This window comes from Empidonax traillii, unplaced genomic scaffold (genome assembly GCF_003031625.1).
Source record: "Empidonax traillii isolate 1590-97213 ecotype Southwest subspecies unplaced genomic scaffold, ASM303162v1 scaffold60:size2069287, whole genome shotgun sequence".
NCBI classification, from domain to species: domain Eukaryota; kingdom Metazoa; phylum Chordata; class Aves; order Passeriformes; family Tyrannidae; genus Empidonax; species Empidonax traillii.
Window position 1 is genome coordinate 17,937 of NW_020955253.1, and position 17,989 is coordinate 35,925.

Sequence of the window (17,989 nt, forward strand, 5' to 3'; positions counted from 1 at the left end):
TCAGTGAGAGCAGAAGAGAAAGCAAACAATATACACTCTTTTAAAACTTCAATTTTTTTAATCATAACATTTAAAAAAATTACCAATTGAATAATATCTGAAAATTAAAGAAAAAAAAGATAAATATATCTACATTTACTTTGTTGTCTAGTAATGTATCACATTTTGTCCATAATGTATCACATTTTCACTGATTAATTTTTATCTCCCCTTATCCAGCCATTCAAGCCCTATTGTCATTCCTCCCTCTAGGTGGGCAGAAACAGTCCAGATACATTCTTCTGATGAACAATATGTCAACAATATTTTATTGATAATGATAACCTTTAAGATAAAACAGATTGAGATTTGTCCAGCAGAACATAACTGTGGTGCTTTACACTCTTCTGTCTCATCAGTATTAAAAACTGCTGGTATTTATTCAACCATCCCAGTTGTAAATTTTACCACCTAATGTTACTAACATTTATTAAGATAATTTAAAAAATATAACACATTCATCTTTCCATTCTACCTGTGTGTGTCACTCTTTGTATCTGATGCTGTCAACACTTAGTTTCTAACTGTGTCACCTTTTCCATATGTTTCATTCCTTGCTGCCATTGTTTCTACTCCATTTCATCTCTACACTTCTGCTTTTATGATGCAGCCACCTAAAAAGATTTTGGACTATTTTCAAGAGAGTTCTTCTGGTGTTTCCAATGAGGTAAATAAATGATTCTTTTTCAGATGATTCTCTTGGGAAGAAGGGTTGCAATGCTCACCGTTTATGTCTTAAGTTTGGTAAAATTTAGTGGTTTCCTTCTGATAGCTATGAGACATTTTTAATTCACAATCATTGTATCTTTGTCTTCATATCTTTCCAGATCACTAGTGCATTTGGATGTTGATCTTATTATCCTAGGAACTGTGAGTCCTTATCCCAAAAACTTCTCAGAGATTAACACTCAGAATTACACAACAGTCCATACGTCTCTAACTCTTTGACAAATTCCCACTTTTCAGAGTTGGGCAGGTGCATTGCACAGTTAATCCATCATTACAGTAGTATTTTTTAATTGAAATATCTGAGTTCAAATTCTATATGTCAAGTGAAAGCCTTTGTGGCTAAGGTGTCATTTCTCCAATTAAGTATTTATGGCTATGGAGCTAATCATATAAAAAATGCAATTAATAATCCTGTTGTAATTTAGAACTATTGCTACTCCAAATAAAATTCATCAAGATCAGGTAGTGGGCTGTCATTGCCCTACTCTGAGTGGGAGAGATTCAGGCTTCCATTCCTTCTCCACTCCCTTGCCATTTTTACAGCATAAGGGCAAAAGTCAGTGACTCCTGTAATGGCAACTTTACTTCATATGGTGGCTTTATTTCATTTGTATTTGTGATTCACTCTCATCTTCTGTAGTCTCTCCAGAACTTAACCTCAAATTGTGGTCTTAAATTGTTAATTGTTTGCAAATTACTCTGGTTTGGTTTTAAGCTCTCTCTATATTTAGAAAAACCTCATAGTTGGGAAATTTGGGTCCAATTCTCTGAAACAATAAGCTTTTAGGCCTTTGCTAATTCTTTTTAGTTCTCTGTATATCAAGGAAGACAATTTAAAAGCCTTAACATGACTATTTGAAATGTTCCCATGTTCAGCAGGTCTGGGTAAAAAGGCTATTAGGTAATACTGGTTTTCTCTTTGATTAACTTACAAAAACTTCTGTCTTTAATTTTGAAACTTTAATGATCTTTGAATATGATAAATCATGTTCAAAAGCTACAACAAATTAATATTTCTCCAGTAGAGGGTGGGGAGGGAGGACATTACTCAAAATAACTTGATAAAGTATTAGAGCCATTAGGCAAACAAGCCTGTTTGTTATTTACAACTTTTGTCTATTTTTCCTAACTTCATTTTCGGTCCTTATTAAAGCCTTGATGCATGGAAATGGCTAAAAGATAGACTTAATTTTAAAAATACATCTAATTTTTCAGTAAAACCAAATCAGGCTATTCAAAAAAGTCTGTATTTGGTAGCTTGGAGTAGTCATCTCCAATATTAAATTATTTTTGTCAGGTGGCTTTTATTCATGTAGGGCAATATTGACTATTCTGGAAGATGACTAATTAGCTTTGGAGATGGGGGAGTAGGGGAGATGTGTTCAGTTGAACCACATGAAAGTTGGTCAATAAATACCTAAGAGCTGATAGGACAGCTACATACAGTAAAACAAGCAGTAAAAAACAATCATATCCACTGTTTACTTGCACCTTTCCCTACATACCATGTCCATGAAGCGCTGCCTGGGTGTAGAACGTGTAAACTCCACACACTATAAAAAAATAACATACACCCATGGCAAAAATTAGTATTATAGAATGTGCAACATACAGTGTCTTTCATATAGAAAAAGCTTCTAATGTGGCATCAAATAAGGGTAAAAGGGCAAGTTACATTCAAGGTGATAGGAGGGTCTTAAAGGATGAAAAGCAAAAGCCATACAGTAACCCAGCAGTCAATTTCAGCATGACACTTACTTCTAGACATCTTAGGCTGATCACTAACACATTGTTTAGGGCCTGGAGAATGCTGTGGATAAAGTTCCCTCTGATGTGGTTTCCATTGTGTGATTTACCCACTGCCTTCCATAGGAGGCAGTGGGGATCTGTTCCACCCCTGGCTGATATCATGTCACAGATGGCTGCTGGTGGAAGTGATTGGCACCTGCGCAAAAAAAACCCCACAATGACAATTTATCTGCAATGTTTATACCACTTTGCGCAACAGTTCTAACAGAGATCATCTGTAATCCTGAGATTCCGTCCTCTGCTGGTTCCAGACCATGGCAGTGACTGATCAAGATGAAGATAGTTGTGGCCAGTTTTGAAATAAGGCTCTGATGTTTTCCAGAACAGGCTCAGTGTTTTACGGGTAGGGTAGGGAAGCACACTGACCCGAGGCCTTTGCTTCACTGTGGTTATACTGGCTGTTGGTGTGAGCAACTCTGCGTCTGGCTTCTGTGGTTTTATTGTAGACAGACCTCATAATATTGGCTATATATCCTAAACTCATTGAATTTTGATAGTGGTGAGAAAGTTGTCACAAAGTACTTTTCAACTTTCAGAGGATGTAAAGAAAAACTTGAAAATATGAACTGTATGAACACGAAAGACTTGGGAATAAATACTTTCCTCAGAATGTATTTGAAAAAACTAATAGCATGATATTTTGTTTGGACCAAAGAGGTGATCAGTAGTGCACTAATCATGAATCCAGTACACATTCCAAATATTGAGAAATAATATAGGAAGTCTTCGAATTACTAGCATCTTTTAACTCTTTACACCTCAGCTGCCATTCTTTCCAAAAGTCAAAAGGTTTCTTACCTGTTTTGGATGTGATTTAGAGTTAAAAAGTATTGAGAAAATTGGAATTATCTTAGCTCAAGTTTTAGATAACATTTGTTTCATACTGTGGCATGTTTGTGTAGTTCTCCCTGTCACACAGTATAATAAATTTTAGTATAAAACAGAAATTAAAGCTTCAGTAAGTGTCTTGATGGGATCACTTAGTATGTGATGCAGGTCTTAAATAACAAAGCCCACTGACAACTGAACTCTAACTGAACAACCATATTGTTTTTATAGTCTCCCACCTGTAAAAGTAGTTTAAACTCTTACTCTTGAATGTACTCCTTTAAGTATGCAGTCCTCTGAAAATCTGTTGCCAAGTATTCTTAGACAACAGGTGACTTCTAGAGGTATACCAAGGTGTCAGTTAGCAAGTCTGGGTGAAGTTGCAATTCATGATCTTGAAATTCAAATCACTGAGGGGAAAAAAAAACCTGGCAAAAGAAAGCACTTATATGGGCCACGAGTGCTATTACCTCTGCAGTCCTTCAATACAAAGTTTTTTCCATACAGAGAAAAAGTCAAGAAGGCTCTTTATAGAGGGAAAAATATTTCCTGCAGCTTAAAAATCTATATGATAGTTCTGTTTCTAGTTCATTGGGTTAGCTCTGAAATGACATGCCAGGAACTTGAAACAACTTTAAAACTCTTGAACCTTACTGCTTTGTACCCATGAAGAAATACCCCAGGGACTGTGCAGTTTGTTCTAGATTCATACCTAGATACCAGAATGCAGTATTCTGACTGAAGGCTTGAAATGGTTGATTTAAACTTTGCAGTCATGTAAGGTTGACTTTATACTAATTATAAAATTATGGAGCAGTAGTCCATTCCATCTTCCAGGGTTCATGCAGTAGCTACTTCTGTAACTCCATAAGCAGTGACTGATGTACTATGATAAGAACTGTTCTTAACAGGATTATAAAGTGTGGCTACAAACATCATAGGAATTACAAAAGTTTCTAGCTATAATTGATTGTCGAATTTTGGTGAGTAACTTTGTGGGGGGAGGAGAAGCTTTGCAGACCTCACTTGCACATGAAGGAATTATTTTCAGATTTTTATGTTTCTATAGTAAAGGTTTGTTTCAGCTGTTCTGTATCTATTTTTGAAAAGTGCGTGGAAAACTATGATTTTGGATCATTATTTAGCTGTGCTTTAAAGAAAAAACCAAACACTGAAGTAGAATAGGCAATGAAATCTAACAGTGTTCATTAAAAGCTGCATAACTATTCTCATGAAATATCGCTGTATCTGGGCCAGAGTGCCCAGGATGTTAATAATCATGGTGTGTTTTTATAGGATTTGTCACAGAGTAACAAAGAGTAATCAAACATGATAAGCAAAAATTATCACTCTTTTTTCAAATACAAAAATTTAACAGGTCCATGTATTTGTTTTCACAGACTTCCTTATATCATCACTATTCAACAGACAGAGGCCTGGACAGGCCCTGTAGGTAAGAAATACTATGCATTATTTCAGCAGTCACAGATTATCCAGCCAGAAGGGTCTTCTCTGGGAATTGAAATCAGCAAATGTGAAGAGTCAGATTGTAGCACTCACCTTGTGAGCTACTGACAAAATAGAGAGATGCATGGAGAAAGTGTTCGTATTTTGATACTGATGTGTAGATTTTGGTTTAGTTTTGCCAGGACATACTCTTTACATTCAAAATAAACTACCCTGTGTTCTGGGTCTTTTCACTAACATTGCCAAGCTTCTGTCCCAACAGCAGTAATTTATCATTTAACCTTACCTCCTGCAGGGCCCTCAGTGCTGTTTCCCTTAGCATACTGCCTCAACTGTTCTCAGTCTCTTTTCCCTATCTTTGCCCTGAAATTCTAGTTCCAACAAATAGTCAAAAAAAACTTGATGCATTTATTTCAAAGAAAATGGCATAGTAATTTTGCACAAAACTTTAAAACAGTCAGGTGAGGAACAAATTATCTTTTTTCTGTGAAATATGCTGCAAGATGTGAGACCAGTGCTTCTTCGCTTTATGTGGTTTTGATGTATTTGTTCTGGCATTTTTTAAGTTATAAACCAATAATATAATTATGAGCTTACTTTTTAAAATCCTGATCTCAGAATTAGACTGCTCCTTACACTGCTTCTTTCTGTAGTTCTGCAAGTACTGCGAGTGACTACAGAAAGCGAAGGAAGTCAGAACCTGCTGTAAGTCATCAGAGGGCACACAGTGATCAGAACGCAAACAGACCTAACCTGGGCCGTACGGACACACAAGGCCCATGTACCACCCTTAGAAAACCTTTAACTAGCTCATCTCCTTCTTCTCCATCAAGAGCAAAAGGTAAGAGGAGGCTGTGTTTGTTAGCAAACTACTGATGATGTGTTTGTTGTACAATACACTGGTGGCAAATGCAACTGGCCACTGTTGTTCAGTGCATTTCCCCAGAGATGTGATATAAAGCAACAACTTTGGGCCTTTCATGAAAGGCTAACTTGTTTATTCTTATGTGTGTAATTTAAGATGAAAAAATGGATTTGTAACAAGTAACAGTTTCAACTGCTTATTCTAACCAAAAAAAATTGAGTAAATGAAGACTATGAATTCTATCACAATATATAAACCCATAAATTTTTATTAACTCCACTACTGTCTTAGTAGGTTATTGTGATTTTAAAACTGGTTTTAGTATATTGAGAAAGTAAATCAAGACAAATGACCTGTAAGACTAAAGGTGTGTTTCCAGGATAGTTGGCCTTTTAAATCTATAACTGATGTCTTAGACATTGTCAGTTATCAGGACCTAAGTTAATCAAGCAAACATCCATAGTCTGACATTTTATTTTGTAAATCCTTGGAAGTTCTTAGTACAGCTGATACAACTAATCAGCTTCTTTTTTTGGAAGTAACTCACCATTCTATTACTGGTTTTCACATCTCTCCAGAAAAGAGATCACAGAATCAGTTGCTCATTTGTGTTTGGCGGTTTGGGTAGATTTTTTTAGAAAAACAGAAGGTTTCCAGTAAAACATATGATGGAAGTAATATATAGAGTAACACTGAATACAATATGTCTCCTTCTGCTGAAATTACTATCATTATTATTATTATTCACTTAATTGCTCTATTTTGTTGCTATACTAATCAGTAAACCTCTGTAAAAGTAAATTCCCATTGAAAAGAACATAATATCCAGTCTGCAACAGAATGGGACAAAGAAAAGCAGTGAGGAATAGTAAGAGTGAAGTGGTGGAAAGCGAATGTATTTTAAACCCTGTGTTACAGCAGTAATTTTAAAAGTGAAATAAACTCATGCATTTTGTGTATTAGGCCAGGAAGTAAAAAGTTTATAAATTCCATTTACCTGCATGTACCTTTGACTCCACCACTAATAATAAGCACTTACCAAAAGTTAAACTCTGTGTTTGAAAATTCTTCAGTTCAGAATATCTACCATAGCTAATTAACTTTCAGAAGGTGTCCTAACTGTGTCACTCCATTCTCTCCCAGCATTATGACACCTGTAGAATGTTACTTTTTCTTGAAATTAACCAATTTTTTAAAGAAGGAGCACATTATAAACTGTTTGATCACCATGAATTTTGAAGTCAAGTGTTTTGGTTTCTGATCCAGATTCAATTTTCTCTAGAAAGCAGATTGAGCAGTTTGAAGCATCCTTCCTGAACTGAATGTTGCTATTTGAGATTGTGTTTGAAAGTTCACTGCAATTATGAAAGACCACAGTTCAAATTTGTCTCATCATGATTTCTGCATCTAGCATGCACATAAAAATATATCTTAAAACTTGCTTGAAAACTCAGGTTTTGTTATGGAAGTCAATCTAAGGGTTATTGTTTTTTCTACATGCTGGTTAGGCTAAGTGAACTGATACATCTTCCTTTACACCTGGATGGCAGTTCCTGAGCTGCCTTGTTCTGCCCTCCATAAGCTGTAGAAAACACCACTCCCTTCAGTGCTATCACAAAGGGAAAGAGTGGGCTATGAAAAACTGGGAGCAATTTCCTATTTGATCTTACATAAAAATTTATCTTCATCTTAACTATGTTAGAATACAGATGATGCAAACTCTCTGAGCATTATAGAGCTTAACAGTTCGAGCAGCTTCTTTCAGAATGCTGGAAAAGTCAGTATTTGACTGAGGTCTATATTTGTTGTTTGGCTTCGTCTTTAAATCCTTTGCAGCTTTTATTTTCTGTTGAGCTACTTAAAAATCGGTATTAATGCTTGTTTTCTTATGTTGCTTTGGTGGGGGGTGGGTTGCAGAGGGAATAACATCACCATAATTCGTAAGAAATTCTTTTTATTGTTCAGATATTCATGAGTGCATTTTTACAGGAGTAAAGTAACTTAATTATTAGCTCTGCTGTCCCAGGCTGTAGGAGACTATGTTGATAGATGCACTAATTGCTATTTCTTTTCTAATCTTTCTTATGCTTACTGATACTAATTCCAACTTTCTGAATCTTTTAATTTCTGGCAATGTCTCTTTTTTACCATGCTGCTCTATGGATTATAAAGGTGGGGATATTAGCAAAGTATATCCATCCCTTTTAAGTTATTCAGTACACAACCACAACACCTCAAATGAATTAGATTACTGTAGCACTTACAGGCAACATTTAGCTGTTCCAAATGATTCAAGAAGGGCAATCAGCTACAAGAATGGCTGGCAAATGACTCGCCAAAATGCAGAAGTCTGGAGCAGCACAGAAGAAAATGCTTCTCCAAAGAGAAAATCTCGTAGCTGTGATGATCTGTTAACAGATGATCACGATAGCTTTCCTGATGCACAGGCCAAGGCTGAAAGCATGGGCTCTCTGTTATGTGAGGAGGACTCCAAAGAAGTTTGCTCAATGAACTGGAACTCCCCATATATTGAGGGCCGGGGCAGTGGTAGGTCAAGAGTTCGTCACAGATCTGCACACGATGCTCCAGGTTTCCTGAAAATGTACAAAAAGATGCACCGCATCAATCGCAAGGACTTGATGAATTCTGAGGTGATTTGTTCTGTGAAGTCCAGAATACTGCAGTATGAAAAAGAACAGCACAAAGGTATTCTTCAAGGCTGGAGAGAGTCTTCTACTGAAGAGGTGCCCAGAGATATGGTGCCAACCAGAATATCAGAATTTGAAAAATTAATTCAGAAGTCGAAATCAATGCCTAACCTTGGTGACGAAATGTTGACAGCTGCTACATTAGAGCCTCCTAAAAATGGCTTGTGTCCAAAGAGGCGATTTTCTATCGAGTCCTTGCTGGAAGAAGAAACTCCAGTCAGACATCCCTCTCAGGTACAACAGACCTACAAGTCTAAAACCCTGGTGCCAATTCATATTGAAGTGACCAGTGAGGAGCCACAACGATCGCATATAGATTTTTCAGACAGTGATCAAGATGGAGTGGTTTCTGATCTCAGTGACTTTATCCAGATAGAGGGTTCATCCTTTTGTAGTGAAAGTGACTTTGATCACTTTTCTTTCACATCATCTGAAAGCTTTTATGGATCAGGCCATCACCACCACCACCATCACCACCACCACAGGCATCTCATCAGCTCCTGCAAAGGGCGATGCCCAGCATCCTACACCCGCTTCACCACCATGCTAAAACATGAAAGGGCTAAGCAAGAAACCACTGAAGATCCAAGGAGACAGGAAGCAGAATCTGGCCTCTCTAAGATAGCATTCCTGGTCAGTCCAGTGCCTTTCCGGAGGAAAAAAAGTGCAGCTCCTAAAAAACAAGCCGAAAAGAAAAAATGCAAGTCATCTGTATTTGAAGCACTAGATTCTGCACTTAAAGACATCTGTGACCAAATTAAAGCTGAAAAAAGACGGGGAAGCTTGCCCGACAACAGTATATTACACAGACTTATTACTGAGCTGCTTCCAGACATTCCAGAAAGGAATTCATCTCTTAAAGCTCTGAAAAAGAGTCCCATGCACCAGCCTTTTCATCCACTGCCTCAAGATGGTGCTATCCATTGTCCACTGTACCAGAATGATTGTGGAAGATTACCTCTTAGTGCCTCTTTTCCAGACATGGATGCAACTAACAACAACGATAGTGCACTGTGTTTCCAAGGTGGATTAACTTTCTTCCTCTATCCTTGTGATTGACTTATCCAGCCTTACTCCCTGTGTTTCCCACCCTTTCTCATTCCATTTTTGTGTCGTCTATAAGAAGCTTTCATCCCCCAAAATCCTTAATGAAGGATGTCATTTTCACGTAGGTGTTGAGGATAGACAAATTTGCTATCTATTCACAAATTACAGCAATCAGGACAACTGAAGTAACAGTGCATTTCAGTGAATTGGTTATTAGTTCTATAAATTACAATGATGTTATTAAGTAATGTGGGTTTTTTTTCCCCAAGAAAAATATCTTACAGAAGGGGAATTCATGCATCGTAAGATGCTGGTCAAACTGAAAACAATATGCAGATAATTCTTCCTGTATTAATTAACAAAAAAAAAAAAAATCTGCATCTAAAATGTGTTATTTTGTTAAATGTAAGTGATAAAAATGCTGTTAATTCTACCAATATCACAGAAAGTTGATTCTGTTTTCTTATGAATCCGATGCTTTATATTACTTTTTGTGAATAGATGTTAAGGTCATTTTAGGAAGTTTCCATTTCCACTGTTCAAACAATAAATTTCCAATTTCTGTGGCAGCAAAACTAGTTCTTCTCATAGAATTTTAATATATCTGTGAAGTTTTAGGAAATTTCCTATCCTCTTAAAAAGGAAGTTCTCAATAATCAAAACTTAAATGAAATTGTCAGGGTGAGTATGACCAATGTTTAAGTTACTGCTTTGAGTTGTTTGGCATTCTGCTGCATTTTTTTTTTCTCAAATACATTTGCTTGAGCCTAAAATGTTTTTAAAATTTAACCTTTTAATATTAAAAGAAACAAACTAGATCCTTAACAGGAGTGCACAAAACTGTATTCTAGATGACTTTTAGATTAGTATCTTCGGCAAGTCTGTAGTTTATCTCTCTTTTTCAATGGTACCATTTCTTAGTTCAAGAATTTTACTTCTAGACAGAGTCCTTTGACAGAGTATCTTTGAGAATTTAATGAAATTACAAAGCTATTCTTGAAATCACAAATGGATGTAAGAGAAAATATCTTTAACATATAAATTAAGCAATAATTGATCACTCATCTTTATTCTCTCATCTTTTTGTGTAACTTTTGCAAGTAGCACAATAGTAAATATGTATTTCAAGAGAAATCAGAATTCAAGCTGTTACCATCTCTTCTTAACTAGTTATAACAGACATATTTAGAACAGAAAATTAGGTAAAAAAGGGCTGTAAAATGCAGTTTAGGACTGAATTAGTCATACACGAGGCTTGATCATGATTAACCCTGGCTGACCATACTACATGATGAGACTGAAGCTGTTGGAAATTGCACTGGTCACATATTACAGTGGACTTCTGATAGCTTCTTCAGCTATGAAGGAGCCTGGCATAAGGAAAGGGATACACTCTGTCAACATTAATATCCTTAAAGTGGCATGGAGAATGAGTAAAGCCGAATATTCCATTGATTTCCATCAGCACCAGTCATGGCTTAGCTCTGCTTCTAATCAAGTTTCCTATTTTTGCATCTCTATGGGTCTCTTACAGCCACCATCACAAAGAGACTCCAAGGTCATAGCAAAAAAACACTGAAAACTACCAGTATTGGCTGCATAAGGAGCTGTAGAGAAATAAAGGAAATTTTTTATCCTAAAGCTTCTTCATTTTTACTTCTTTCCCATGTACTTCTCTTTCTGCCAGAGATTAAAGAAAAAAAATAATAGATATGGTTGGAGGCATTGTATCTTTAGGTTTGTGCAGTGAGCATAGATCCTCATTCAGGAATACATGCCATATCAAGAAACCTGTCCAGAACTGGGACTGTGATATACTTGCTGGGAGTGACCAATGGCATAAATAATACAATTATCTCATTTTTTTGCCTACAGTATATTTATTAATAGCTTTGATTTTTTTGGTTTAGCCTGTAGCCCCCTAGAGACCATTTACATCTTTTTTCTGTAAGACCCCAACATAATGGATGAAGTGCTTTCAGTTCCTTTCTTTTTAACCACTTGTACTCCTTTGGAAATACATGAACTTGGTAAGAACAGATTGCGGGAATGAAGTCAAAGAAGACAAACATCTATCACTTGTTTTCACTAGCAAATATCACTGTGGCAGTAGGAGACTAAAACAGCACTTCTCAGAAGTTGAGAGGCAGTTCATTTCATTCTCTGGTCTGAAATAGTTCTATTTTCATTTCACACTGGCAACTTGCAGAGCTATAGAATATATAAGATTTTAATTTCATTCTTATTAAAACATGAAAAGATACCATCCTGTAATACACATTGGTAAACTGTACTTTAGAGAAGTCTGCCACATAGATTGGTGAGTCATGATTTGTATTCCATCTCTTAAAACAGAGTTGTTTTTATGAAATAACTTCTTTTTAAATTCCCTTGTGCTGCCTAACATGTGCCCCTGGTAAAGTAGAAATGCATCTTAGATCACTTAGGAGGAAACAATGTTACTTCACTATTTTCTCATTGAAGCATGCTTGAATCATGTTTTGTGCATGTAATTATGTGTTTATATTGTTGGCATTCCAAAACAGTGTCATGCAATCTGATGAAGTCCCAGTACTGCTGTCATGTCTTCCACCTGGCACAGTAGGGGTGCATCCCTTTGTACAGTGAGGCATAATTTTGCTCTCTCGATCCCTTCTCATATCTTTTCTTCTGCTGTGGATCAGAGGACAGCCATTGCCGTTGCTTAAGAGTTAGTGTCTTTTTTTTTTTTTTCTTTAAAGGTGCACTTAACCATCATATCATGTGCTTTTCTTTCTATTAAAGGTAAAATAATAGATTTCAATAACTTTTCACCTCCCTAATGAAACCAAGCAGCATTACACATTTAAATGGTTTTGTTTATTGTAGTTTCACATAATTTCTGTTTTCAGTAGACCAGGAGTCTCCTGGAAGCTATTCTTCTGCTTTCACTGATGTGGGACGATGTACTCCAAGGGAGAGAAGAGGAACTACAGACAAAGAGGTAGTGAAACACAATAAATAACACAGCAACATCCACATGGGAAATTGGTAACATATTAGAGACAAGATCTGTGTTGGTTTTAGGACTCTGTAATAATGCAGACCAAAGGAACAGTTACGTATCATATCATCAGGTGGGACAGCATCTTCCTTTTTCATTAAGGAGGATTGGTACTTCAAGAAATTAAAATAATGTCAAGCTTTGTAAGATAAGCTGTAGATTTCTATTTACTATTAAATAGATATGAGCATAAATTTACTAGTTATTGATATATTCTGTCAAAGTTGACCAGAGAGGGTGTTTGGAACAGAGAAGAGCAGATGTGACTGGGGAAAGGCTCTTTTGAGATTCAAAGCATTATATAAAGAAACTGCCTTGGTAGTTTGATGCAAAACATCTGTATCTCACCATTATTTCTGTTTGGAAAAGGAAAATCACTGTTGTTGGTGTGTTAGACAAAACCACTTCTCCTAATAGCAAACACTAATGTCTGTAACAGATGGTGATGGTAATTATGTACTGATTACTCGTATTAGTGCTTTGGAAGAGGTAGTAGAAGCAGGCATACCACTGTTAAAGTAACACAAAGTATCACTGAAAAGTACACTTTGAAAAATGAAGTGTATTATTCAGTATCTTAAGAATACTTATAGATGTAATTGTAAATGCACTCCAAACAGGCTTCAGGGATTTTATTCAATCATAAAGTACATTTAAATTAACCAACATCTACAGACCATAGATTGTTAACATTTTCAACTGATTTTTATTAAAATATTGTAAAAAATAATGGCAGCACAAGAGAGTACTATATTTTAATCGCTAATATTTAAGGTTTTGCTCTGGGCTCTCTACCTTGCTAAATGGTGGTATAGTTAGAACTGAATTCAGATCCATTTACAGTCCACTGACATTGCTACAATTTGATTGAGTCTGATTTAAAAAAAAAAAAAAAAGAAAAAAAGAAAAAAAGACTACTCATTACAAAATGGAGATAACAAATGTTCCTTTTAAAGAATCTCGTGACATATAATTTGAAAATACATAAAATACTTAAATTACAAGCCATTTTACGATCACTGTAATTTAAAAAGATGAAAGAAAGGCTTCTATATTTCCAGTATATTTTGTAAAGTGTAAAGTATTTTGTATTTTATCAGCTCCACTGTTCTTTTAATATTATCCCCTTTATTCTGTTATTTGCTTTAGAAGTTAAACTACCAGCTGTACCAAAATCAAGAGAGTTGATATGAATATCAACCTATAGTTGATATGAATATCACCTCCTGTCTAAAAGACTGTTTTTAACAACAGCAAGGAACAGGAAAATGGTTTCAAATGTAGGCTATCTTAGACCTGTAATGGAAAATTGTATTATTATTACAAAATTCAAATTGACAGGACCCCTGAAATAACTTTAGGGAGTTTTTTGTTATAGTGAAGACAATATTCTGGGTATGCTAAATTTGCTAGTCTTTAAATTATGAGTAGGGAGAGAACTCAGTCAAGAACACATGGAATAAAAGTAAAATGCAAAATTTACAAATGTCCCTTTTTATTCCTCTCATAAAAAGATGTACACCCTTACATCCATACAAGTAGCATCTCTCAGAAATAGCATAATCAGCTCATGCTAGTCGCTAGTATATCCTAGAGAGAAATCTTTTGAAATGTAGCAATCTTATCTGTGTAAGTACTTGCAGAGAAACACTGAAGAACTTTACCAAATACCCTCATGTAATACTGTTTATCTCTGGCACCTTCCTCTGAAGTATCTGGTGATGGTTACTTGTCAGCTGCAGACACTAGATGAGTGAGGCTGTTGGGCCGGATCACAGTTCGTGTTTTCAGCAGAGCTTTGAAAACAGTGAAAGTTTAAGTGTCAGCTGCCACAGGTGAGGAGAGGTAGGGCTGTTTAAAAGGTTTGGTTTTGGAATAACATTGAGCTTGCGTGTACTTCGTGATAGAACTTGATATATATACGACAGGAGTGATATAATGAGATTATCTGTAATAGCAAGAGAGCTGCACAGATGACTCAGGAGATCAACTCCGGTCCTGTGTTTCTCAAATTTTCTTAAAACTATGAATGTGATTATAGAAATTAAAAATATTCCAAGTAATTTCCAGTTGTCGGAGTAATTTCGCATATATATATATATATATATATATAAGTAATGCAGTATTTGCAATTGAAATTAGCCTAAAGGTAACAAATTTGAGAAGGCATCTAAAATACTACAGAATATTAAGTATGTGAATTTATGTTGTACATAGAAAGCTAGTTGTCTACAAGTTACAATGGCGTAGTTAACTTTTTTATTTACTTTGGTAGTTCTGTTAAACATAAAACTGAAAAGCAGTCTGTATTAAAATGTAGCTGCTATTTCTGTTTTTAGAAAACTAAGTCCCAAACAACACCTAACTGCCTCAAAGAAAAATGAAAGCCATATATTTAGTTGCCTATTTCTGCAAGAACCACTGTAGAGCACATCCTTTTCATTTTGAGTCTTGGTCACCTTTTTCAAAGTTGAAACATGTTTATCATATAGTAATACTACCTGAATGTATTAATCACTTTGCCTGCTTTTCAGAAACTGCCAGCTAGAGCTGTATATGACTTTAAAGCTCAGACTTCTAAGTAAGTACTGGACTTTTGTTCATTTAAGAATTCATAATTCAAGCAAACTCTTTCTTGAACTTGTAGCAGCTTAACTGCTGTTTAAGCCAGTTTCAACAGCAAATGCCACGGAAACGAGAACCCTGCTTGCTGTCACAGTAGTCCCTGCGTTAGCAAACTGTGTGAGAAGTTAAGTCATAATAAAAATGTCTTTTAAATTATTATATCCTCCGTTGTATCTGTTAGAACACATGAATGGCTGTGCATCTTCAGCCTTCTAGAGCATGAGTCTTGAGGGTCATCTACTGAATGCTTTTCATTTGTTGTGAATTCTATTCAGGTTACACAAGGTAAAGTGCTTTAAATACTGTCATGGGCTTATAAAAATTCTGTATAATTCTTCAACACCTTTCTTTCTGTCTTAATGTACACAGGCTGTCTGCAGGATGTGACAAGTACCATACCAAGACAGCAGTGGTCCCTAAGAAAAACAAGATGAGGAACCACTAATTTAGGATATGAGAGAGTTGAAGTAGAATGCCTACATTTCATTCCTGCTGTTGTTCCAATTATCCAGGGCATTTAACAATATTCAGATACGGCCCAGCACTGACACTAGAATTACATTAGCTGTGTCTGGGAGAAAACTCAGAACATAAATTATCTGAACTGCAGCTTAGCTGTTGAAAAGCCAAATGAATGATGCGGCAAAGATCTCCCAGGCCAGGATCTGAAAATATTTTTAGTGATTTCGATAATTCCCCCTTTTTTGGTATTCAACATTAAACATATCACAGGTTCTGAATATCAGAAATGGTGAGAACATGATCGTGTGTTCTTCAGGCTTCTGATAGCTGTCTTCAAAAAGAATGTGTAAAGCAACACACCGTGTTCTGCTGTGAAAAGGTTGTGATAAGCCGTAGAGACATGGGATATACTTTCTGGTTTTCCCTACTGATTTCATGAAGAACACCCCTCTGATGCCTGTCATAAAAGCAGTACTTAAACAGGTGATCCAAAAGACATCGTACTTGCATGCAGATGCTATACTTAGTGCTCTGGTAGTAACAGGCAATATTTCCTTGGAATCACAGTGTAAAACAGACCTGTATAACTTGCAATCACTAAACAGGATTCATAAATGTGAATCACTTGATTTTATATGGTATGATCAACTGGTAAATGACCATAGCCGTGACACTTTTTCTTCAAATGTGTAGTTGTTACATTCTGTTTCAGTTCCAAACAGTAAAGATCTCAGGAACTATGAAGATAGAAGAGTTAACTGTAAAGCTTTAAACATCTGTTATAAATAAATTTGTTGCAGAGAGCTGTCCTTTAAGAAAGGAGATACTGTCTATATCCTCAGGAAAATTGATCAAAACTGGTATGAGGGTGAGCACCATGGAAGAGTTGGAATATTCCCAATTTCTTATGTTGAGGTTTGTTCTCTGTTTTAATTCCTTTAATTAATTTGGGTAATAAGTCTACAAACCACATAAAAATGATGAAAATCTGTGGGTTTTCTTTTTCCTTAGAAACTTTCTCCTCCAGAAAAAGCACAGCCTGCCAGGCCACCTCCCCCTGCACAGATTGGAGAGATTGGAGAAGCTGTTGCCAAATACAATTTCAGTGCAGACACAAATGTGGAGTTGTCACTTAGAAAGGTACGGTTTAGAACTATCTTCCATCAGAACACCGTGAAAGTATCTACTGCTACACTGAATCAATACTGTGCTTTGGTGCACTCAGCATTCATAATTTGCCATGCACAAAGCAATATCATGGTAGGAAACTACTAACATAATAGCTTGTTGGCTAGCAGTCTTCCTCAGCTACCTGAAAATAGCATAAGTGTGTTGTGCATGTAAATTGGATGGTGGTAGATTAGCATATGCAATCATCTGCTAACTGCCCACCTAAACATCAAGTTTTCTCTACAATTATCCGTTCCTTTTATTATTATTATTCCTGGCTGTCAAAATATTATGAATCTAGAATAAATAGAAAATTACAGAAGATAAAAGATACAGAAAAAAAGACTCAGAGATATTTTTGTGAATGTATCAGTTCTTGAAAATACTTCATTTAATAAGAGTCCACTTTTTATAATATTTTATTATCATTCCTGTGCACATGTTGGTAGTTATACTGTACTGCACATGAGCAAAATAACTGTTTAATTTCTGAAGTTTGTGAGACACTGGAATATCACCACTGTAGAGAAACTTTATTATTGCAGTTATTAAATACTTAAGTGTAAGTATTATGTACTTCTTATCCCCTGGGAAGTTCTGCCTCATACCTTTGAGGTTTTTAAAGAATTAGATTTTATAAAAGCTTTTCAGTGGTTTGTTTTTCTTTTGAAATAAAAGTAAGAATATGGTTAGTTATTGCTGACCTAGAGCTTAATCCAGCATTACTGAAAATAATGCGGTTTTTTTACTCATTAGATATTAGTAAATGTCAAAGAGGTCTAAAAAAAAATCAGGAATAGGAACTTAGAGAAATTATGGGTTGGGGGTAATTTTGTGATTTATTTCTTTTTAAAATTACTTTTGTGTTTATTGTGGTGGTCATAATCTTGACAGGCAAATTTGGGATTTTTTTTAAAAGTTAACTTGCATTGGTTTTCTTTTATTCCATCTCACTAAAGGTAGTTTTAGTGAATTCCAATTATCCACCTACAGAAACAAAATTAGAGAAACTCAAGAGAATGCAAAATTAATAGGGACGGATTTGTTACAAAAGGCACGTGATAAAAAGCACATCATGTGAAACAAAGAAGGGGGGTAACTCATTAAGTTTCATTGCAGAGAAAGGTTGAGTAGAAAGTTGATGTTTTTCCATTTCAGATACTGAGCTCTCTCAAACCAGTAACTGAGCCACTGCCC

General features: G+C 35.7%; 1 protein-coding gene across 7 annotated transcripts in view; it reads left to right on the top strand.

The window, feature by feature from the left end:
* Positions 1–17,989, top strand: part of SORBS2 (sorbin and SH3 domain containing 2) — a 48,954-nt gene that overhangs the window by 13,769 nt on the left and 17,196 nt on the right. For 5 of the 7 annotated variants that reach the window (XM_027879831.1, XM_027879833.1, XM_027879834.1 and 2 more), the window contains exons 6-13: positions 650–706; positions 4,806–4,858; positions 5,526–5,713; positions 7,910–9,469; positions 12,384–12,475; positions 15,070–15,116; positions 16,423–16,537; positions 16,634–16,762. In XM_027879831.1, coding sequence (XP_027735632.1) covers positions 650–706; positions 4,806–4,858; positions 5,526–5,713; positions 7,910–9,469; positions 12,384–12,475; positions 15,070–15,116; positions 16,423–16,537; positions 16,634–16,762 — 2,241 coding nt within the window. The remainder of the gene's footprint in view (positions 1–649; positions 707–4,805; positions 4,859–5,525; positions 5,714–7,909; positions 9,470–12,383; positions 12,476–15,069; positions 15,117–16,422; positions 16,538–16,633; positions 16,763–17,989) is intronic. The other 2 variants (XM_027879836.1, XM_027879832.1) reach the window with 2 other exon arrangements.